The 24,520-nt window shown below is 37.1% G+C and overlaps 1 protein-coding gene across 1 annotated transcript in view; it reads right to left on the bottom strand.

The window, feature by feature from the left end:
• Positions 1-4,241: 4,241 nt before the first annotated feature.
• COL3A1 (collagen type III alpha 1 chain) overlaps positions 4,242-24,520 on the bottom strand; it is a 38,523-nt gene continuing 18,244 nt past the window's right edge. The window contains exons 14-51 of the mRNA XM_061185743.1: positions 24,338-24,382; positions 23,705-23,758; positions 23,197-23,295; positions 22,601-22,645; positions 22,356-22,454; positions 22,101-22,154; positions 21,871-21,978; positions 21,629-21,682; positions 20,924-21,022; positions 20,546-20,599; positions 20,289-20,387; positions 19,909-19,962; positions 19,745-19,798; positions 19,360-19,413; positions 18,749-18,802; positions 18,373-18,417; positions 17,697-17,795; positions 17,502-17,609; positions 17,042-17,095; positions 15,487-15,540; positions 15,339-15,392; positions 14,565-14,618; positions 13,713-13,820; positions 13,210-13,263; positions 12,874-12,927; positions 12,517-12,678; positions 12,293-12,400; positions 11,224-11,331; positions 10,488-10,541; positions 10,292-10,399; positions 9,758-9,811; positions 9,266-9,373; positions 8,916-8,969; positions 8,712-8,819; positions 7,547-7,841; positions 6,752-6,939; positions 6,128-6,370; positions 4,242-5,375 (exon numbers count right to left, since the gene is read on the bottom strand). Of these exons, the coding sequence (XP_061041726.1) occupies positions 5,229-5,375; positions 6,128-6,370; positions 6,752-6,939; positions 7,547-7,841; positions 8,712-8,819; positions 8,916-8,969; positions 9,266-9,373; positions 9,758-9,811; positions 10,292-10,399; positions 10,488-10,541; positions 11,224-11,331; positions 12,293-12,400; positions 12,517-12,678; positions 12,874-12,927; positions 13,210-13,263; positions 13,713-13,820; positions 14,565-14,618; positions 15,339-15,392; positions 15,487-15,540; positions 17,042-17,095; positions 17,502-17,609; positions 17,697-17,795; positions 18,373-18,417; positions 18,749-18,802; positions 19,360-19,413; positions 19,745-19,798; positions 19,909-19,962; positions 20,289-20,387; positions 20,546-20,599; positions 20,924-21,022; positions 21,629-21,682; positions 21,871-21,978; positions 22,101-22,154; positions 22,356-22,454; positions 22,601-22,645; positions 23,197-23,295; positions 23,705-23,758; positions 24,338-24,382 (3,447 nt within the window). The 3' untranslated portion in view covers positions 4,242-5,228. The remainder of the gene's footprint in view (positions 5,376-6,127; positions 6,371-6,751; positions 6,940-7,546; positions 7,842-8,711; positions 8,820-8,915; positions 8,970-9,265; positions 9,374-9,757; positions 9,812-10,291; positions 10,400-10,487; positions 10,542-11,223; positions 11,332-12,292; positions 12,401-12,516; positions 12,679-12,873; positions 12,928-13,209; positions 13,264-13,712; positions 13,821-14,564; positions 14,619-15,338; positions 15,393-15,486; positions 15,541-17,041; positions 17,096-17,501; positions 17,610-17,696; positions 17,796-18,372; positions 18,418-18,748; positions 18,803-19,359; positions 19,414-19,744; positions 19,799-19,908; positions 19,963-20,288; positions 20,388-20,545; positions 20,600-20,923; positions 21,023-21,628; positions 21,683-21,870; positions 21,979-22,100; positions 22,155-22,355; positions 22,455-22,600; positions 22,646-23,196; positions 23,296-23,704; positions 23,759-24,337; positions 24,383-24,520) is intronic.

The raw sequence follows: 24,520 nt of genomic DNA, 5'->3' as shown, positions 1-24,520 counted from the left end.
GGAATATCTGTTACTGAGGACTCACAGCCATGCCCCTCATTAAAAATTTCCTTCAATCACTAAGACTGCCTTACAGAAGGTTCTCCCACTCCCCACCCCTTCCAGGTTCTGGCCCAGAGTCAATGACCATCTGAGTCAAGGTTACACAGACCCATCATCTTACTGTGCATTATAAAAACTCTAAAGGGCCATCTCAGTTCCAGAGCTTCTTGTAGGATTTCCCAAAGCCTCGATGTCAGTTGCATGTGGGTCAGCTTCTCCTTCTGTCCAAACCTGACTTTCTGTATCTCCCGAGATGACTCCCCAGTAAATCTTTACATAAGTTGCCGTAGAGTCTGTTTCCAGGGAACCCAATCTAGGACAGAGCTTAAATCTTTTTATTATTTCTCCCACCTATTTAATTATGAAATATCTCCTTTTCAAAATTGAAGCAAGTGTATCATTGCATTTCCATCATCACTAAACTGGTGTGAAATATAGTAATCCCCATTTATAAACTTTATGGACTACATAGGGTAGCCTTTCTTCTATTAATGAATATCATGTTAGATACGGTTAAAAGATGCCAAAGTCATTTTGTGTATTTTAGTGAAATTTTAAAGGGAAATAGTTTTTGAACAAGATTTAAAGAGGTGAGAAGAAAAAGGAGGAAAAATATGATCAGATAAGAATTTGTGGGCTTCCCTGGTGGCGCAGCGGTTGAGAATCTGCCTGCCAATGCAGGGGACACGGGTTCGAGCCCTGGTCTGGGAAGATCCCACATGCCGTGGAGCAACTGGGCCCGTGAGCCATAACTACTGAGCCTGTGCTCCGCAACAAGAGAGGCCGCGATAGTGAGAGGCCCGCGCACCGCGATGAAGAGTGGCTCCCGCTCGCCGCAACTAGAGAAAGCCCTCGCGCAGAAACGGAGACCCAACACAGCCATAAATAAATAAATAAATAAATAAATAAAAATGGTACTAGAAATTAATTAAAAATAAAAAAAGAATTTGTTTAAAAAAATATTGGCTATGGATGATTGCCTTTTTTTCTTTATGACATTAACTCAACAGGTGATTCTTCAAAAATTTCTGAAAACCTTAGGTGTGGTAAATTGGGAAACATAAAGATTTAGGGAGAGCTTTCATGTATGCTCCGTCATATAAAATATTTTCACCAATGTTGTATCAAGCTCACTTAGTGAGTTATGGTTCAATGGAGAGTTTTGCCTGAAAAGAAAATATTTTTCACAGTTTATGATTCACTTTTAAAAATATGGGCTTCCCTGGTGGCGCAGTGGTTGAGAATCTGCCTGCCAATGCAGCGGACACGGGTTCGAGCCCTGGTCTGGGAAGATCCCACATGCCGCGGAGCAACTTGGCCCGTGAGCCACAACTGCTGAGCCTGCGCGTCTGGAGCCTGTGCTCCGCAACGAGAGAGGCCGCGATAGTGAGAGGCCCGCGCACCGTGATGAAGAGTGGCCCCCACTTGCCACAACTAGAGAAAGCCCTCGCAAAAAAAAAAAAAAAAAAAAAAAGTACATTCCTCTAAGATAAAACTCAGACAAAATTTTAATATAAACTAGATAAAAGTACAATCACTTTGATGTTATTTCTAACTTTGGAGCCATTACTGCTATTTTTCTCTATGTTTTTCCTAATTATTAACAAAATTTAAAATATTCTTATGGATAAAATGGTATTGTGTTAAATGAAATAAGCAGCATACAAAATTACAAGTGTATTTTGTCGTAATTATGTCAGCATATATAACGAAGACTTTAAGGAAATATCCACAGATGTGAGACATGGATAATGAATTTTTCTTCCTACTTTTCTCCATTTTCCAAAAATGCTGTTATGACTGCAAAAATTTCACCCTCAAGACCTATAAAATAAATTTTATAAATGAAATATTTTTTGCTTTAATGCCAGCTTGAAGATAAAGAGTTGTATTCAATTTTCCATCAACAAAGAGGTAAAAAAGTGATACTATAACTGTGAATTAGAAGATTTAATTACATCATTATTTGCCATCTATAGGACATAGGAATATTGATATAACCTCACGTGACCTTGCTTTTTAAAATACGCAATTAGTGGCCTTGTAATACATCAACCCTAAGCATCCTTATCCTCTTAATATGCTATAATTTTAAAATTTAAACAGCAAACATTTTTATTCACACCTAGGTCACTACACTTTCCTGGTTTCCCTTTATTCCTACTCCATCTCCTTAGCTGCTTCATCCTCACTTCTCCAACCTGTAAATATTCAAATATCCCAGAATTCATTTCTTATACAGTTTCTCCTTTCTTTCTATACTCAATTATTTAATGATTGTATCTACTTCCATGGATATAAAAGCCATATATATGCTGAAACTCCTAAATTTATTTTTCTAACCTGGACCTCTCTTCTGACCTCCAGATTTATACCTAACTTCCAACTCAGCAAGTTTACTTAGATGATTGATAGGCATTCTAAATTTAACTTGCCCCATCTTGTTAAATCTTTTAACTCCTCAAATCTTTTACCTTGATAGTCTCCTCCATCTCAGCTATTGGCAACTTTTCTCCCAGTTACTCAGGCCAAAACATTTGGATTCATGCAAACAACCTAAACCAACTTGGGCTGATTTAAGAAATGCAATTTATAGATTTTACTTGAAGTTCAGGGAAATTCAGAGCAAGTTATAGAACCCAGGTTCATAAAATGAACAGCTATGAAGGGAATGCTGACATTCAGAGCCATCTTCAAAATCACACCCCAGAAGCAGCCTGGTGAAATGAACGAACTGGGCACTGAATGACATTTCTGGCACTACTGGCCAAGTTTCTTTAGAAACCTGGCTATTACTGCCCTCACTACAGCTATGACCACCACCATTCTCCTTACTTCTGTGCATCATTGTTGAAGTAGGCAGAATAATAGCTCCCAAATGTGTCCACATCCTAAGCCCTGGATCCTGGGAATATGTTATATTACATGGCAAGGCAAGGAGGAATTAAGGTTGCAGATGGAATTAAGGTTGCTAATCAACTAACCTAAAAATGGGGAGGGCTTCCCTGGTGGCACAGTGGTTGAGAATCTGCCTGCCAATGCAGGGGACACGGGTTCGAGCCCTGGTCTGGGAAGATCCCACATGCCGCGGAGCGACTAGGCCCGTGAGCCACAATTGCTGAGCCTGCGCGTCTGGAGCCTGTGCTCCGCAACAAGAGAGGCTGCGATAGTGAGAGGCCCGCGCACCGCAATGAAGAGTGGCCCCCGCTTGCCGCAACTGGAGAAAGCCCTCGCACAGAAACGAAGACCCAACACAGCCACAAATTAAAAAAAAAAAAAAAAAAAAAATCTATTAAAAATGGGGAAATTATCCTGAATTATCTAGTTGGGGGCTGGGCTGATGTAGTTAAAAGAGTCCTTATAAGTGGAAGATGAGGCAGGAGAGCCAATGTCAGAGTGATGCAATGTGAGAAAGACTTGACCAAATATTGCTGGCTTTGAATATGTCTAAAATGAAACTGCAAGGAATTTAATTTCTAATGCATAACACAAATAGACTCAGATAGATAGATAGATGATAGATAGGTAGATAATATTTCTGAAAATATGCACAAGAAACTGCTAACATTGGTTGCCTCTAGCTTGGAGGATAAGTAGACTAAGAGTCTTGACATTTGACTGATGGAATTTTTATTTTTGAAAGTATTATTATTATTAATTATATAGAGTGAATACATTTCAAACTATAAAGTCAGGTATGCAAGACGATGCTATTTTCATTTGCAGTAACTAAAAGATTAATAACTTGTCGGTGGAGAAGGGGCTGACCCAAGAGGGAAATGAGGCAGTATTTAGAGGTGGTAGAAAAAGCCTAAGCTTGCAATTGTTCTTAATATTAATGTCTGTTTTGCCAGACCCTGCTTACTTCCTTCTAAATTACCAGCAATTTCCTCCCTGATTACTACCACTTTGGAGACTCCCTAATTTACTATGTTACTATTTCCAGGGATTGTGTCATATAGAAGCCCTCAGTTCTCAATATGCCCCAAGGAGTTCCACTAAATATGATCTAAAAATCTGCAAAATTCCCCATTGCGCATTATCTCTGTTCCCAGCATGAGTTATATCATCTCATATTCCTGAAAGTCATTGCATTATTAAGCCAGAGAGCTAGGATTCAATATGCTTTTTTCAAGAAAAATCACTAGATTGTAAACTTGCATTTTTTAAATCTATGAAAAGTTGACAAAAACCAGGAATGTTTATTATGATATTTTATTATGAGTGTCTGTAAGAAAAAAAAGATCAACAACCACATACAAGCTTACAAAGTTTAATTTCAACACATTCTCCGTTATTGTGACAAAAGCAGCCCCAAAATTTGTTTTTTGTTTTTGTTGTTGACTTTTACAGGTTGCAGAGAAAGAGTCCCCGGCAGTGACACACCAGGAAATCTTTTTGACCGGAGACACGTACAGATGGTGTGCATCTGTGTTTTGAACGTAAGGCAACAATTCTGACCTAGAGTTTTAAAAGTGAAAGTACATTAGCACCAGAACATGTGTCTTTAAAGCCTTGCCAAATATTGGTAATCTTGACCAGCAATGACAAGAAAAAGGAAAAGCACCTTTAAAAGCAGTTGATATTCAAGATTAAAATAATTATGGCTTCAAAAATATTTCTTTAAATTCTTGTACTACACTCTACTCTTTCTTTTAACCAATATTTTAGGAACTTAATCAGTGAAATTTATAAGTTTTGGTATTTTATACAATTTTTTTCATCTTATGGGGCTTATAAAATTCATCTGTGTTTCTGACCAGGTTGAGGTAGTTGAAACAGGAAGGTCTTTTCTAATTTCATGTTTGACTATTTCAGAAGAAAGGTTATCTTTTGATGGTAAGCACTGTCATTGCTCTGCAAATGGGCTAGGATTCAAAGAATGTAACACAGTGTTGTTGGAAGAGTGTTGAAGTTTATTTATTATAGCACCACTGAGACATTTTGAAATTGGAATTGGTAAAAAAATAGAACAAAAAGCATTTGAACTGTATTTGGTGTAACAGCAAAAAAAAAAAAAAAAAAAAAAAAAGTATTCTTTTTTGGTCAAATTACACTTTTTCCAAAAATTTTGGAAATAAATAACTGGAACTTAGTTGGTCACTTGTACTGGTTGACAAGATTAGAACAAGAGGAACACATATGGAGTGTGAAACTTTTTGCTGGGATTTCAGATAGAGTTTGGTTTATAAAAAGCAAACAGGGCCAACGTCCACACCAAATTCTTGATCAGGACCACCAATATCGTAGGGTGCAATATCTACAATAGGTAGTCTGACGGCCTTGCGTGTTCGATATTCGAAGACTGTTTTGCCCCATTCCCCAGTGTGTTTCTGTAAAAAAGAGCAAAAAAAAAAAAAAAGTAAGTGATCATGACATTACAATTACTTAGACGGTTTCTCTGTTTGATGAAGTTAAAAAAAAATTTTGTTGAAGGGAGTTGCCAACTTGCCATGTATATTATCTTCCATACATCTGAGACCTGCTCCAGTTCAAAGTGAGAATCCTCCCAGTTGATAAACCATATTGTTAACCAAAAGCCTTATAGGGCTTCAGGGTAAACCCAACAAGGAGATTGCCACAGGCCAGTCCATTCTCAGAAACCTTGGTTCTGGTCATTGTTACCAGGTATAGAGCTGGTTTACTAAGAAGTGGATAGGTCTCTTACATTGGAATCTGTTAATATTAGAAGTGAATTCTCCTTCTGTTCATAAATGATAATAACAAATGATTGATTCAAAGTTAACCTTTAAAATTAAAAAGAGATTTTAGATTGAGTCCATATGATGGCAATTATGTAGAGTGGATAGTAACTGTCTAAATTATCTGGCAAAGTTTATATCATGGATTTAAATTTCAATTGCTTTCACATCAGCTGGTTTTCACCTGGAGCTTGAGAAGATATACTCATTTTTTGTGTGATTTAACCTTCCCTGGAATGAATCAGTAGATTCAATATAACTCACACCAAATGCCATCTTTTGTTCACCCTCATTATTTTTATTCCTTCTTTTCAAAGTAGCATGATTAAATGAGAAATGCTAAGCTCATTATGATGCATGCTTATAAAAATGCTGTTACTTACGGTGCAACCATCCTCCAGAACTGAGTAGGTGAATTTGCCATTTCCTTCAGCCTTGAATTCGCCTTCATTTGAGCCCATCAGCCTCAAGGCTTTCTTCACATTCCCACTGGCATGATCCATGTATGCAATGCTATTCTTGCAGTGATATGTGATGTTCTGGGAGGCCTGGCTGGAGAGAAGTCGGAGGAATGCCAGCTGGACATCGAGGACATCTTCAGGAAGTTCAGGATTGCCATAGCTAAACTGTGATAGGGAACAAATAAGGCTGGTCAAACATTTTAGCTGCAATTATACATAAGGGATTCATGCAGTGTAGTATGGTCATTGTAATGTAAGTTGTTCATATATTTTATGTATGACTATGTCTTTATTGCATGTATAACATACAATGCTAGAGTAAAGAAGATCTTAAGAATTGAAGGAAAGTTGGTAACTTACGAAGAATAATTTAATCTAGTTTAACTTTTGAGAGACAAGTTATAAAAGTAGTTACCTGAGTATATAAAATTTTTCACTTTTCTATTTATTAACTAAATTTGTTTTGTGATGAGCAAATGGGAGGAACAAAAAAGTCAGGTAAGTAGAGATGGATTAGTTAAAGAAAAATGGTATATCTTTTCTTACCTGAAAACCACCATCCATGGATTCTCCAAACCAAACATGTTTCTTCTCAGCAGCAGAATTTGTCCACCAGTTCTTACGTGGAACAGTCAAAGGACTGGCATTTATGCACGTTTCCCCAGTTTCCATGTTACAGTATACTTTAATAGCGTCCATCTTGCAACCTTGGTTAGGATCAACCCAGTATTCTCCTGAATAGTCACAAAAAGAACAATGGAATTGGTTATAATATCCAGTAATGGGATTTGGACCAAAATGATTTTGTAAGGCATTCATAATGTTGACTGCTAATGTATTTGTATTTTATGTATTTGTACTTTTATAGTGTAGCAGAATAGAGGAACTTTTAGATTGTTTCTTAATTTGAAAAAATTGATAATTAGATTTATTGTAAAAATTGTTTCAATAAATAAATGTTGCAATAATTAAATTACAAATTATGTCTGCATCAAATTACAAACACAGTGATATACGTTGTTTATCACTCAAACAACTTTGTGATGATATGAAAAGACATGCCAAACTATAATTTGTATTAAAATTTCTATAAAACTGTCTTTAGATTTTCCTACATTTGGCATATTTTGAATTTACATTACAGTTTAAGTACACCTACAAAATTCATGTTTTCTTACTCAGAATATCAAGGCGTTTCAATTCAACTAACATTATTTAAGTACCGTCTCTGCTATATAATGTTTTCTATTCCCAGTAAAATTTTCATTTCCCCTAAATTCTAATATAAGCAGTTTTCTCTGTTATCCTGTTGCCATGAGTGTGAAAGATTCCCCAGCGTACCACTCTTGAGTTCAGGATGGCAGAATTTCAGGTCTCTGCAGTTCCGAGCAGGGTTTTTACGAGAACCATCAGGACTAAGGAGGCTTTCTATTTGTCCATTGACTGATTTGAGTGAAGTCATAATCTCGTCGGTGTTGATTTTGAAATCCATTGGTTCATCTCCATAATATGGGGCAAAACCGCCAGATTTTTCACCTCCAATGCCAGCGATGGCAGCAGGCCCACCACCACAGCATGGACCAGGGGCACCAGGGGGCCCAGGAGGGCCTGGTTGTCCTGGGTGGCCTGGGGAGCCCTAGGAAGGGTAAGAGCATACATCACTGAGGGGCACTTGTTCGGTATCCACTGAAAAAAATATGTTGCTAGCCCCCCAAAATGCATTCCAAACAATTGATATATTGTGTCATAGTAATTGTTTCAGTAAAAGTTTATTTGGGTTGTTTTGTGATCAAATATTAACCAATTTATAATAACTATAATTCATTGTTATGACACTTAGCGTGTTCCAGTGTGTAAGAAGAATTGGTGTTGGAACACACATTTTACTCTCTCGTGTTTCCTTCTGTATAAATGATGTAAGCAATTCTAATGCTGACATGACAGAGGGGTTATGATCAGGAAACTTAGATTCTGATCCCAACTTTGGAATCTAACTTTGTGTTTTGGGGCTAACCACTTAACTTATTTGTGTTTTAATTGTGTAACTTGTGGGGATAATAGCTTTTCTTCTGTTCACTCCAAAAGTGTGGGATAGGAATGTATTAGGAATGATGATATCAGTAGCAAAACAGGAGTCATGGAAGCCATTTGAGAAGTGGAATGTACTTTATACTTGTAAGTCATTAAGATTATCATAATTGTGAGATCTCTAATATGAGATCAGCGCTGGCAGAGTTCATCTTATTAATTGGGGTATGTCTTTATTCTGATATAACTGTTACCTGATAAACTGTAAGAAAGGTTTTTTTCTCCCTGTCATTATAGTGTGATGAGAAAGTCTTCATGTGGTGGAGAATGTCTTAAAGTCATTGTTCAGGTCCTAAATTAGGTTTGGTAATTGCATTGTGTTTAACTCACTATCTCAGTTTTAAAATATTGTAAAGTGTTTCTGAAAATGTGAAAATTAAAGCAAATTAAATACACATATTTATAAGTGATATCTTACCTCAGATCCTCTTTCGCCTCTGTTACCTCGAGGCCCTGGTGGTCCGATGGGACCAGGGTGTCCACTTGTTCCATCTTTGCCAGGGGGCCCACTGGGTCCAGCAGGTCCCTAAGAAATTATCATGATATCACAATGCTAGAATATTTTCCTGCAGTGCTAACATTTTAAAATATGGACCTTCCAATATCTTTCTGTGGTACGTACTCTGGGGCCTGCAGGTCCTGGACTACCGACTGCACCTTGGTGACCAGAGGGACCCTGAAAGGAAAGGAAGGTGAATATGAGTGAAGACTTTAAAAAGGCTTAGGAAACTGTATGTTCAAGATCAGATCAAGAAACATGGGGAACATGATAAAATATGATTTCCTTTTCCTTTAATATCCCCATTGTCTCATGCCAACTACTATTTCAAATAAGCCCTCAAATCCATTTCTAATCTCTTTTAGCATAGACTTTCACAGATGAACATTTTTCTATCATTGGTCTCTAAGATTTGCCTATCTCATTAGTTAAAATGCATTGAGGGGATTTTCTAACAAAATGGATACACTTACCGGGGAACCTGGGGCACCTGGGTTACCAGGGAATCCGCGATGTCCTTTGATGCCATTAGCACCACGTTCACCCGTTTCACCTTTGTCACCACGTGGGCCTTGGGGACCCTTCACAAACACATTTCGAGTTAAGGTCATACACACATACACATTGGAAAAACAAAATAGGATTTATAACAATTAAGTCCATTTTATAACATTTTACAGGCTAGAAATCCCATCAACAAACACTGCATACTTGGAACGATAAAGATTGTTCTTGTGGTTGTTTTGATCTTGGACTGAGAATTGTATGGAGCCCCAATAATTGATGTGTAATCTCATAGCCCCAAGGAACTTTTAGATCCTAAATTGCTTTCTATATCATCAAAGGAAAGTTTAAATTTGGTTCTATAGTTATGTATTTAGTCATCCCTTTTTGCTGAGCATGCCAGAAAATAGAATATTTCCTACATTGTAGAACTAGTTAAAAAAAAAAAAAAAAAGACTTACAGGAGGACCTCTTGAACCAACAGGACCTGGGGCACCAGAAGGACCAGCAGGGCCCTAAAATAAAAATAAACAAATGAACACGCACAGGGAAGTGTTTATTTATTGATACAGTTTTGTTTTACTTAAACGTTAATAATTTCATTGTGAGGGAATAATGATATGTTTGCTATTATTGAAAGTTAGTATTATTTTCTCCTTAAAAATCCTTTACCTGTTTACAGCTTTACCAGGGGGTCTGAATAGGAAAGCTCAGAAAACCCTGTTAATTCAACCTTATATTGACCAAGTGGATATACACTTGGTGTGATTAATACCATTTTGAATTTTAATAATGAATTCTTCATTGACTACTGCCAGAAATTCTCATATATCTTTATTACCACAGTTGCCTAAGGACTGACTAGCATACAAAACTGTGAAACAATTGAGAGTAGATCTTTTGGTTGGCAGATATGACATTCTATTTTCTACCTACTGAGCTCCTTATTGAGGAAAATAGATAAGTAGGGAAAGATGGAGTTCATGAGAACTCACAGTTTCTCCTCTGTCACCACTCTTTCCAGCTGCACCGACAGGGCCAGGCGGGCCTGGATGACCAGGAGCACCAGGGGGGCCAGGAGAGCCATTTTCACCACGGTCACCCTGTGGACAAGTTCACAGTTCCAAAATCGATCTGATCAGCAGCTATTGTTTTAATTACACAAACCTATTGTACATGTGCCTGTTATACCTTGCTACCAGGAGATCCATCTCGGCCTGGCAGACCATCTGATCCAGGGTTTCCCTGATTAAAGAAAAAAAAAAGAGGAAGAAATGAAATCAAATTCTTTGGAACCATTTAAATACCATCTAAGCCATGCATTCTCAATGGGGAAAGTATCATCCTAAAGAGGATAAAAATTGGTTCTTGGGAGTGAAAAATCTTAGATATGACAATGGGTGTGGCCCTGCAAGGAGTGACAATACCTAAACAGATATGCAGTATATCTATGGTACTAAAGTTTCACAGGGTGAGAGAGCAAGAAGTGACTAGGAAAAAAAGTCTAAAAAGGAGCCTTGGGGGAGAAATAATAAATAAAATCTTGACACACCGTAATTTAAGCTGATAACGGAAATCTACAATTTAAAGAAAGTCTAATCACAGATAACATGCAGAATATTTTTACCCAGAAGGAATGTTGTAAATTGGGGCTCTCCCCATCCCCAGCTTTTTTCTTATTTAGCTAAAGATCATATTCTTTTCCATTAATGATCATTCATTGGGTAAATACTAAAGAACATGAACATTTAAGGCTATTCTAAGTTGTAATAGAAAGAATATCTACTACTAGAGAAAGAAGGAGAACTTTGGCTTGTGGCAATATTTATACTTTTAGACCCAAAGTAGGGCCCAATTTGACCCTTGCTTAAATAAATTATCAAATACTACCCGGCTTATTGTGTATTTTCTAAGAACTAGTACTTACATCTCTTCCAGGTTCACCAGCTGCACCAGCCAGACCAGGAAGACCCTGGGCTCCAGGAGGACCACGTTCTCCATTGAGACCACTAGCTCCTGGTTTCCCATTTTCACCCTGTGTACAAAAGAATAAAATAAATTTGTGTTTTAATCTAAGAAATCAATTAATATGATATTATCAGCTGTCTTTATTTCCCAATTTCTATAGAATTTGTTCCTAAAACTATCCCTGCCATAGGGGAAAAGCTTTGGGGAAGCAAGCTTCTTGTCTTTTCTAACTTGCCCAGTGAACCTGGATACCAAAAGGCTGAGTAATTACATTGATTATCATATTAGAATACATCCTAATATGAGGTACATAAATAGACATGGCTATTGTAAGAAAAATATAATGATGAGCCATCATGAAACTATAGGTTTATGGTACCCATTAGAATTAGGTTATATTGAACATTTGGCTCTATTTAAAGAATACATACATTTATTGGAAATGTTCATATAAATTGACTAGACTTAAATGTTATATTGTAATTTCACTACAATCGTATATGACATTTAGTTTAAAGAGGTGCTCAAAGTGAAAAAAAAGGTGTGCCCTAATAAAATACGATTTTATTACCCTATTTGCTAAATAAATATTTAAGATGTTAAGCACTAGGTTGTTATAGTAATATCAGTGAAAGAAAGTCAGGAGTATAAAATGAATTGAGTTGATGGATAATTGGTATCAATTAAAGGCTTTCATAGGTCTATAACCTGACATTATTTCCTGCTTCAAGACTGACAGTCAGCAAACTGAAGAAAGCTGACAAGTTTCCTAACAGGTATTTGAGATGACAAGATATTTTTCTGTGATATCAATCTATTTGTTTTGATGTTCAAGGCCGGTCTATTATGTGCATTGTTTTTGTGTTCCAGAGACTTTTAATAATATGCATGCTTCCTGAAAATTTGAAAATATCAAGAATTTGCATCTAATTACAGGAAAACTTGATCATTACATACTTGCTATGTTTATGTGATGTCTGAAGACTATCAAAGGAAGCAAGAGTCCAGTGAAAGATAGCTATACTCACCTTGGGGCCCTGTGGGCCGGGGCTGCCCCTACCACCTGGCATGCCTGGTGGGCCTGCAAGACCTCGTGCTCCAGCAATCCCTGCAAGTCCAAGTGGGCCTGGAACTCCCTGTTGTGACAGATAATGAAATCTTAGTTATTATTTATGTGACTGTGTTTTCCTCTGTTGGATTTGTGATTGAAAATAAAACTACTGTCAATCAATAGAGCAAAGAAACCACTCACCGGAGGGCCCTGGGAGCCAGGTGGTCCCTTCTCACCCGGTTGGCCAGCATCACCCTTTGGTCCAGACACCCCAGGGCTGCCAGGAGCACCATTACTACCAGCTGGACCTGTGGGGCCATCTTTGCCTGGAGGACCACTGGGGCCTGGGGGGCCTGGGTTACCCTACAAAGAAATGTTTGAAATTTGAATATTTTATAATGAACAAGTAATTTTTTTCCCCTCTTTTACCTGCATTCAAATAATTTTATATGGGATTTAATGCAAAGAGAAGTAGCAAAGGATAAGTTTCTCACCCTATGTATATATGAATGCTCTTTATGGAATATATGGTTAAAAAATACTTTAAAAAGTTCTTACATTATTGCCAGGAGGACCAGGAAGACCACGACCACCAGGGAAGCCAGCAGCACCCTGTGAAATTATAAATATATTTTTGATGTCAAAAATCAAGGAAAACAAATAATTAACCACTAAAAACAAATATAAATTGTAAGAAATGTGGTAAGACCTGCATTCTACTCTGGGATCACTTATGGTTTGTTTTTTCCTCTTGGAATTTACATATAACTCACATATGAATGAGTGATTATAATTTTATACTCTCTTTAGGGATCTAGTGCTTTCAAAGCAGTTTTTATACAGATTGATATTAATTAATGCTTTTCAATAATAGTTAAGAGGATCATTACTTACAGGACCACCAGGACTGCCACGTTCGCCTTTGACACCTGGGGCACCAGGGGAACCCTATATGGAAGGGAGATGGAAATGGTTTATAAGAATAGCACCAAAATCAAAATTTGGGAGAAGCATTAAGCCTTTGAAAGTCAGTAACTCTACTTATCATGATAATCATCTTGTAATACATACAATCATTATGTTGTACATCTTAAACTTATACAATACAATGTTATATGTTAATTATATCTCAGTAGAACTGGGGGAAAAACATTACTACAGAAATGAGAAGCTACATCAAGAAAAACAAAAACAAAACCAGTAACTCTATGAGGACATTAAAATAACTTGACTGAGGTCATATCTAGATTGTTGGAGTCAAGCGTCAAACTCAGAACTGTATTCCTAGGAAAACTGTACCCTTGTCACCATGACAAGCTCTCTCAGTATGAAATACTGAAGTATCAACAAACCTAAGTGCTTTCCATTAGAAGGCTTAGAGAAAGAGAAATACTTACGGAAGGCCCAGCACTTCCGGGGGGCCCTGCAACTCCAGGAGGGCCTCCTTCACCTTTCTCACCAGGAGCGCCTCTTTCACCTTTACCACCAGGCTCACCGTTCTGGCCCTGCATTCAGAAACAAAAACAGCCCGTGAGCTTACATCCTTCACAATACAATGGGCTTGTCCTTATTTTCCTTCAGAAAATAGAATTCTTCAGGTGGAGAGCTATTGAAATAAAATTGGAAAAGAAGAGTCTTTGAAGACATGGAAGAAACAAAGACAATGAAAATGTTTCCATGACAGGGACTTCCCTGGTGGTTCAGTGGTTAAGACTCCGAGCTTCCACTGCAGGGGGCGTGGGTTCGATGCCTGGTTGGGGAACTAAGATCCCGCATGCCCCATTATGTGGCCCCCCCAAAAAGAGTTTCTATGATAGAAGAAAATTATCAAGAAAGTGGTAAGATGTACATTCTTTGTCATAAAGGAGACCCTCTCTCTGAGGATTGTGCATCTCAAAACAATCACCAGTAAATGCATTTGAGAAAGATGGGGCTTAGAGCAAATTTTAATTAGTACCATCTAATAATGGAAGAACCTTTCAAATTTTCAGAGTGCTTTAAGTCTAGGGGATCATGTTAGCCTCATTAACCTGGCATAAAGACAGGCCAGGTGTTTTTATCTCCATCTTTTAAACAGTAAGAATAGAGATAATGTGTAAAAAAAAAAAAGGAGGTGGATAAATGAAACCCCATAAGGAATGAGTGGTTGAGATAGATTAGAATTCAGACTTGACTTATACTTCTGCTATTTTTCAGCAAGATAGTGATTCTGGGCTGTGTGATATGTATGTTTTAATGTTCATACTTACAGGAGCACCAGGGAAGCCGGCAGGTCCTGGTGGCCCATGTTCACCTCTCTCACCCTTAAGTGAAAATATACTCATTAGTCACAGCGAAGACATCTTCCCATTGGGAGCACACGTCATCCTCTGTATCATCTTATCTTTCCTTTAAGCTAAGAAAAGATAGTATTAGTGTGCAAAGCTAACTAACGTAGCTTAACCTCTGAAGACTTTTCCATTTCTCAATAAAATTCAAAGTAGACAACACCAGAACCATTGATTCCTTCTGCTTCTGACTGTGATATTATTTGCAAGGAAAATAATTTGAGAATTTTGAAGTGTTTAAAACACTTACTTGTATAACTTCTAAAAATGTAAGGATTTACAAAAATAAAAATATGGTAAAAGTTTTGAGAAATCAATCATTAAATGAATTAATTAAAAACATTTACTAAGTATCTCTCCTGAGTCTGCAAACCCTGAAGGTAGAGAATTTTAGATCTAGAAGGAGGCTCAGGCAAAGATCCTATAGCTTTAAGAAATACTCATTTACAAATGCCTATTACTTGTGCAATTTTTATATTTTTTCCAGAATTATTTAGGAAAGATGGCAAGATTTGAAATGGTCTCTTGTGAATTTTAGATTTAAGGACTTTAACCTTGCCTTGCATGTCATATGATGCCTAAAGACAGTATCCCATCATTGAGACTCAGGGCCAGAAGCAGAATTGCTAAAGAGGGAAGCACAGGTCTGCTGCCTGTGTGGGGTTAAAATTTTGTTGAAATGTCTTAAACACTTACAGGGCCACCACGAGGACCAGCTATACCCGGAAGTCCAGGGGCACCACTTTCACCCTTAAAAAAGAGAAAAATAATTTATATTGCCCTGCATCCAAACAACAATGATGACAAAAGACATTTTCTCTTTCTAAATAGTGTCAAGTGTTACCTTATCTCCAGGCTGACCAGCTGGGCCAGGGGGACCAATGGGACCAGTAGGACCCTAAAGAAAATAGAAATATACTTTAATTTCGAAGATAAAAAGCATCATTTTCCTTATTAATCAAAGAGCATATATAAGGACATACTGTTCATCTAATAAACTAGATAATATGATTGCTTTGATGGCTTGAATGATACGCTCTTCACTCACTGTGTAAATACTGCAGAGTTTAGTAAATATAAGATTTCATGGATTATATAATTCAGTGGCAATTTATAGATTCATTTTTTCTTTCTATTGCAGAAGATAAATAAGATGTGATGTAAGATTTCACAGTCGTATCTTTTAAAATTAAAGTGCATTGCCTTATTCAATTGTATGATAATTCAAAATATTTCATTTAACCACTTAAAGTATTGTTACACCTATTAAAGTTTTCACATTGACGTTTTCAAATATTAAAGTTTTACTTATATTACATAAATAAAATATTAGATTAAAAAAAATTTTATGATGGCTTACTCATCTAGTCTGTTAAAAATGAAGCATTTATGAATTTGTTTAAGGCAACTACAGTGAAGATAATGTCTATCTAATGGCTTAGTTATCATGTTTATTTGCTACAGTCATATCTAGGTGTTTACTAATGCGAATAGAATTGATTGTAATGTGTTTTTCTTTCCATTTTTATTTTGAAATAGTTACATAGATTCACAGAAGTTTGCGAAGAAATATACAGGAGAATCCTGTGCATCTTTCTCCCAGCCTCCTTCAGGATTACATCTTACACAACTATGGTATAGTATCAAAACAAAGCAATTGACATTGGTACAACCCATAGAGCTTATTCAGTTCGCACCAGTTATGCATGCACTCATTTGTGTGTGTGTGTGTGTGTGTGTGTATGTAGCCTTATGACATTTTATTATGTGTAGCCTCGCATGACCACCACCATATTCAAGATATTCAAAGGTACAATCATCATAAAAGACTCCCTCATGTCACCTCTTTATAGTTACACCCATCTCCCTCTCCCCTATTCCTCAGTTCTGGCAACCATAAAGCTGTTCTATATAATTACGTTATTTCACAAATGTTACATGAATGGAATCATGCAGTACGTCCTTTTGAGATTGACTTTTGTCACTCAGCATGATGTCCTTGGTGTTTGTATAAGTTGTTGCATGTATCAACTTTTTATTGCTAAGTAATATTCCATGGTATGAATGTACCATGGAATTTCAATGTTTTTTAAAATCAAAAAGTTCCTTCATCAGCAGTATTGATTATCTTGAATTTTAGTGACTTATTATGACTTCAGCTTATAACATTTATCATACTTCTGAGATTTTTTTCCATTCTTAGGTCACTGTTGAACTATTAGTGATAGAAATCAGGAATTTTAACAATCATGTCATTTGGGTCTTCTTAATACCCAGAAGGTGGCAAAGTATGGTCTAACTTATCATGAGGAGTTTTTGGAAAAAATAGAAGTTGAGGTGAGGGACTACTCCATATCACATACAGATAAATTCTGTTTCTCCCCAATTCGAGTACTCACCCTTGGACCATCTTTCCCTGGAGCACCATCGACACCTGAACTGCCGGGCTCACCCTGTCAAATAAAAGCCAGTGTCATCAGATTAGAGGTATCTTCACTGAAAACATGCCAAGAAGAGGAGAAACCCTCAAGATTAGCTGCAATGTATAGTTGGTGTTCTGCTTTGAAAGTTGCTTTAGAAATCCATCTCAAATTACACTTACTAGATGGGGGTGGGGTGGGAGGGAGGTCCAGGACGGAGGGGTTAAAGGTATACATAAAGCTGATTCACTTCATTGTACAGCAGAAACTAACACAACATTGTAAAGCAATTTTACTCCAATAAAAAAAAAAAATCTAAAAATAAATAAATAAATAAAATAATATTAATTTTGAAAATAGATTACTTTCCAGAAATGTTGCCTTCCTTTAACCAACAAAGTCGGTTTTATTACATAATTAACAGAGAATAAGTTGGTACCTTGTCACCTTTTGGACCAGGGCCTCCAGGACCCCCTCTTTCTCCAGGCATTCCTTGCAGACCAGGTGAACCAGCATTACCAGGTGGCCCAGGGGAACCAGCAGCACCCTGAAATTAAAGGAGAAATAGTAAATCACAGGAAAGACATGAAATGCATTTTGTAAAATCTAGGTGAATTGAATTATGTGGAGTTACCTTTCCTCCTTCGGAACCAGGGGGGCCAGTTCCCCCTCTAGGCCCGGGGGGCCCTGCAGGTCCAGTAGGTCCTCGTTCACCGGGGGCACCAGAATCACCCTGTAGTAGGAAAATGGAATATCCCTGTTAGGAAAACCAAGGCTAAAAACAAAGCAAAAACACCCTAAATTGTATTGTTTTGATATAGACCACAAGGTTCTTAACTTACATTTTTGAAAAATTTAGAAATTTTTATAATTATAAAAGACATTTGATCAACTGAGTGACAAACAGAAACACAAAATTAGTTAATCTAAACAAGGAAACTTGGATAACTGGTCTGATGAGCTAGCTTTGACACTATTATTATTATTTTATCACAGGGCAAATTTTTAAAGTTCTTCTACCAAAACAGTTTTTCTATAGAGAGCCAATGCACTAGAAAAGTTTTCTTTTGAAATTTCAAGTCCATAGTTGACTCTACAGTGTTTATTCATGTCAGAAAATTTCATTTTCCAGATGATGCAAATTTAATGTATTGGAAATGTCTCGGGTTACCCTAAGTGTATTCACCAAACATTTGCAATGTCGTGCTTTTAAAGAAAGGAATATTTTGGTTTGCTGTACTAAAAATGTGTCACTAATCAACTGCTCTATAACATGCTGAAGAAATGAGAAAATAAATGGAAATATTTACCTTGCCTCCTGGAGTTCCAGGTGCACCAGCCTCACCCTTTGGGCCCTAGGAGATTGGCATTGCATGATTAGGCCTCTATCAGAATATACATTATATAAGTATAAGCAAAATACACACTTGACTTGCATGCTGTATAATTTGTCCAATCTTGAGCTGTGTACTCTTCCTTTAGTTCCTTTTATTTTATGGTAAAATTCAAACTTTCCATGGAATAGTTATGACTGAATAATTTTTCTTTGTTTTGTTAATGAATATTTCAAAACTAATTGTTAAAGCCCAGATACCATGGCATGAAAATGCAAAAGTTAATAATTTATAAATGATTAATATTTATTCTTTTGGTTTCTAAGTTTTGAAAAAATGGCAAGCAACTTACAGGTTCACCAGGTTTTCCATTTTCTCCTGGAGGACCACTCGTTCCAGGCAAGCCCTACAAAGAATCATATTTGTATTGTGTAATCACTTCAAACATTGCTTACAGAAAAGCTTCTCTCATGTAAGTATGTTCTGCAAAGTATTCAAAAATGGTTTTAGCAGTCTTTTTAGGTGTAAAAAATATGTAGCTCTCAAAATCCAACGATAGAGAGGTGATAATCATATCTTACAAACCTAAGTTCATCTCCTTCAATTCTTTCTGTTGCTGTATATAAAAATGAATTGATGAGTGTGGTGAGATGAATTTAGCTATATACATTTAAATTACAATAAAAATAAGTATAAGCATATAGAATTATGTGAACTTTATTTTATTTAAAAAATTATTCATGCACTCATTCTAGAATAGGCATGGAAGTTATGCCTATTAACATGGCCTATTGTTTTATTTCAAGGTAGAAGTCAGATCCGCACATTTTAAGCTTAAGATGCATTATAATCTTTTAGTGTCACAAGAATACTGAACAGCTGATTAACTCAACAAATACAACTATCAAAGGAAAGTACTGATAAAAGTAGGTGCCCAATGACATTTAAGTAACAAATTCTTACTTGTAATCCTTGTGGACCAGGGGGTCCTGTGTCTCCTTTGTCACCACCTGGTCCCTATGTACAAAAAAATATTGAGATGCTTCATTATAAGATATCCTTTCATATTTAGTTCACACAGTTTTCATTTCATCAGGCCAGTTGCTTAATTAAAAAATTAATGGTGTAAAGGAGGGCAGAGTCTGGCTTGTGGAAGTGATGCAAGGGAGACATGTACAACATAAACTTTACTCAATATTAGTATTTAGCTAGCTAACTAACTAAACAAGCTTTGTAATTGCTTTGGTGAACTATGATGATATAGTGTCAGAGATTGTATAATACCCAAAGTCTTCCCTTGGCCCCAGTCCCATCCACTTCCATTTCCAATTTATGTGAGTAAACTTACGGTAGGTCCTGGGGGACCCTGAGGTCCAGTCTCACCATTCTTTCCAGCAGGACCCTGAAAAAAAAAGCAGTTATGGAAGCAGAGATAAAGATAACAGAAGTCATAGAGTTGGAGAGAAATGCTTCTACTAGAAGACTGGAAATGAGTGGATGAAAGCTACATACCTGAAGGCCAGGACCTCCAGGACTACCACGTTCTCCATTCTTTCCAGGAGCACCCTAAAGAAGTAGCCAGTGTTTACTTATTCTCAAAAGGAAATTATTCATTATAGCATTCTCTCATGTTTTTGATCTGCCCCCTACACACACATGCATACATCCACAACCGAAAACTACTTTCAAGAGCTAGGTTTCCATAAATGTTCCACTCTTTGCCCAGAACTCCAGAAAAAATACTTTAGCTCCCTTCTCACATGGTATTTTGATTTTCATATACTCTTCTGTGCTTTGAAGTGGAGATCAATTTTTGGCCATCTGCACTCCCATACAGAAAGTAAAAGACCTTTCGTCAAATATTTATTGAAGAAATGAAGGAAGGAACTCACATCATTTCCTTTAGGACCAGGGAAACCCATGACACCAGGCTGACCTCGGGAACCAGGTGAGCCTGGAGGACCTGGTCGACCACTTTCTCCTTGACTTCCCTAATGAGAAAAAATTATATTAATAGAGGTTTCATAAAAATCTGATCAAAATATACGATGTACATACCAAGGCTATACAATATACATCAAGCCTAGTTCAAACTGTGCATTTCATTATTCTCTGGACTTGTAAAATGAGATGTTAAAAATGTACTTACGGGAGGCCCTGGTTTCCCATCGCTGCCTGGTCCTCCAGGACTACCGGGCATACCCTAAATTGAAGAATTTAGTCAGTCAGCTGATTTTAAAATGATAATTAAAAAAAAAACTAAAAGCACCTATCTGTAAAATTTTGAGCTTTCCACTGACATATGTAGCTTCATATTTGCACACATGTTTTTCTGTCTGTAAATATCTTCGTCAAGCATTCTATTTTCTGTTCTTCAATCTATACTAGCTTAAGTTTTCTTAAAAGAATTTTGTTTTGTTTTGAGCCTACTAAATGTATAGTCTGATTTAAGTTATTTTTGAACGTTCTTCATTTGCTTTTCTTCTTAGTAAATGACAGTGTCAATCAAACAAGTGTTCCTCTTTACCCTCAATCCTGGACCTCCAGGGAGGCCGTCTCGGCCAGGTTCTCCAGCAACTCCTCTGGGCCCTGCAGGGCCTGGACCACCACGCTCCCCGGGGGGACCCTACGTGATGAAATAAATCAACATGTATGTAAAAGAGCCTTCACTGACCTAGACGTTGACAGTACTTAGGTTGCAACTAGAGAACTTCTTTTGGTCCCTTAAAGAGAGGTGGGGTGTTGCTGGCATGCTCAGTGTAAATCACCGTTACCTATTAGCTTGGGTTGTCATACCGGAAATATTTTAAGGCAACTTCGATGAACATCACATGCTGAAGAAAGCAATATTTAGTGGGCTTAGCAATATAGTTTGGTGCATATAAAATCAAATATCTTTGATGTTACGAAATCAGATTTGCACTGCACTTCAGAGTTTCCAAAGAACTTTCAGGCATTTTAGTCTAACTTATTCTTGCAATGATATTGAGATAAATAGCCCCAATTGACAGATAAATTAAAGAATTCTCATAGAGGTTAAATAACGTTAGTTACAAAGCTAAGAGAATGACTGAGCAGGGAATGCAATCATTGTTTTACATTGGGAATTATTATTTTTTTAACTCCAATATATTTCATTCAGGTTAGGTGTTAATTAATGGGAAACTGTATAGAAGAATATACCTATGTGTAGCACCAGCATTCCTGAACATCGAAAACTAAAGTTATCTACCTTTTCTCCTGGAAGGCCATTTGCTCCAGTAGGTCCTCGGAATCCAGGCATACCCTGAAATAGTGAAAGGCAAGTATTTAAGTCTAAAGTGTCAAAACTTTTTCATAATTCTCATATTGTGAAATGCTTCAAAACAATATTTGGGATTGAGTACTACTCAAATTAAGAACAAACATGGTTGCCTCACAGTGAAGGTGAAGTTCTATGATTGTTTTCCTTTTCGATGCCCGTGGGAAACGTACCCTTTCTCCTGCAGCTCCGGGAAGTCCGTTCGCACCAGGTTCTCCAGGAGAACCGTCTTTGCCATCTTCACCCTTAAGTCCTGGAATACCTGGAGAACCAGCTTCCCCCTGTGAAATGAGGTCAATAAAGAAATAATGACTGAATTTCACTGCAAATTTTTTACCTGTTTATTTCCTGATTATGGTATACATTTCTAAGAAATAATCAAATCTGTTAGGGCGATACTTACGCGTTCACCACGTGGTCCTGGCTCTCCTTTGGCCCCATTCTTACCGGGTTCACCCTAAATGGAACATAATCTTGGTTTAAAAACGTGGAAAATAGACTAACAAAATAATCACCAGTCACACCTGATTCAATTACAAAACCAGAGTGAAATCAATATAAATTCAATGGAACAAGAACAAAGAGCCTGCTATTTCTTTTTTTACTGTGAGAAATAAGCCACACCTTTCAGACAATAAAGGAAAAATAGACAACTTACTGCAGCACCTCGCTGCCCGGGAGCACCATTGGTACCAGAGGGTCCTGGAGGACCGCGGGCTCCTATCAGTCCAGGAGCCCCAGGAATGCCAGCAGGACCCTAGAAACAATCCAAGAACGTTAACATTAGGCAAACTTGAACTTTCTTTTCTAAATAGCTAACTTAAATGTATTGTCCTGCAAAATGCAGAGGAAGCCAATAATATGTGTATGGCTGAATGTGGGTGAGTGGTGGGGGCATCTTACCATTTCACCTTTACCACCAGGACTACCATTATTCCCAGGAGGGCCCTAAGGGGGGAAAAGAGCATATTAATAAGAATGCAAATAGTGCATATATATTTGAAGCTGCTTATATAACTAAAATAAATTTATTGATGGGTGTTGTGCTTTATAGAGATTAGGTGATTCTTCCAACTACAGCACAACACATAAAATGTCGCAAAAAATGATCATTATCTGAATAAATTAAAGATAATATGCACTTGGTCTAAATTATTAAATAAGTACATAGAGAAGAGGTTTTTGGTCTTGTTTTTTTTGAATTTTTCTGATAGGTGATTAGTTTGGGGCACAGTCTTCAAAGTATCAGATAACTATCCATCCTCTACTTATTCTGTGTCATATAACCATAGAATTCATAAATTCTAGAAAAGTACAGACCGCAAAACTAATTTCGGTACTAGTCAAATCGGTATTTATCATAGTAGAGTTATTGCAGAGCACTAAGCAACATTTCTTTGCAAAAAAGTAATTTTAATTGATAGCAACATTAGAACATATGCTTTCATGAAATAAAGTGTAGCAATGCTGTCCCTTAATCAGCCATATTTGGTACTTACAGGAAGACCTGGAGCACCAGCATGTCCCTGAGGTCCAGGTTCTCCTCTTTGTCCAGGGGAGCCACTTGAACCAGGAGATCCCGCAGGTCCAACTTCACCCTAAGGGATAAAACCCTAAGTAGTCAGTCTCCCTTGCCACTTCCAATCTCTTGGCCAGTTTGCTAGTCAGTCCTGTTTAAACCCATCTCCCAAAGGCTGAAGTGGTACGATAATTAAAGCAAAATTTCATTAATCATATAGGCAGAGAAAAATGGTAACTACGTGTGTGACTGTGTTATCTCTGTTTGCAGAAAGAGACTGGGAAAAAAGAAAAGACATCAGAAGAGATCAGAATAGCCGAAGGCCAGGGATAAAACCCCTTTTGGAAACAAGAATAGGGCTTTAAAAATCTATATAGCTCAAAGAAATCCACTTGACTGTTAAAAAAATCACTTTCAAGAAGCAGCCCAATGATTTTCTGTTGTCTCAAAGATATATTTTACATTCTTCTACAGAAATACATGTTTACCTTAGCACCAGGGGAACCAGGGAATCCTGCAGTTCCAGGGGGACCAGGGGGACCCTAAAAAAATAAATAACATTTCAAGAGCTCTTAATCAAGTAAAAGAAGACTAACACTACTGGTAAATAATAAGTGGGTACATACACAATACAGAGGAAAATTAGATAAAAACAGTATTTATCGTCAGAGATGAACATTATGTGGAGAAATAGTGTGGTAAAATAAAAAGAAAATTTGGATCACCCATGCCCGACAACTTATGCCATGAATTCTGGTGACTTTGTGCAGGTCACTTAGCCTTGAGCTCTCATTTATAAAATAGAGATAGCATTATTATCTATTTTGCAGGACTCTTTTAATTGTCATATCCAATATTGGCCCTTAACTAACATTGTAAGCACCATACAGATGTTAGTAACTGGCCAAGTATAATAAGGAGTATCAGAATTTTGTTTATGGGCTTACCGTTTCTAGATTAATTGTTTCTAGATTTTGTTTATGGGATTAGTGTCAGTTTGAATCAGATATTTATGAACAAGGTTGCGTTTTAAGTCTACAATCCATGTTATTCCAATACTCCAAAATTCCATAATCTCTCGTTACACTAAGCCCATCAGGGTTAGATAAAAAGTTACTTACTGGTTGTCCATCACTTCCTCGAGCTCCATCATTACCTCGAGCCCCCTAAAAAGAGAAGTTGGTCTCAAATATCTTCTTTCTGAAAGGCTGGTCACAAGTAATATTTTAACTAAAAGTCTGACTCAATTGAGTTGACTTTTCCTCAAGTATATTAAAATCTGCTTAATAATTATATACCTTTAG

This window comes from Eubalaena glacialis, chromosome 1, assembly GCF_028564815.1.
Source record: "Eubalaena glacialis isolate mEubGla1 chromosome 1, mEubGla1.1.hap2.+ XY, whole genome shotgun sequence".
NCBI classification, from domain to species: Eukaryota; Metazoa; Chordata; class Mammalia; order Artiodactyla; family Balaenidae; genus Eubalaena; species Eubalaena glacialis.
The sequence above is the reverse complement of the archived record's forward strand: the minus strand, read 5'-3'. Positions and strand labels throughout refer to the sequence as shown.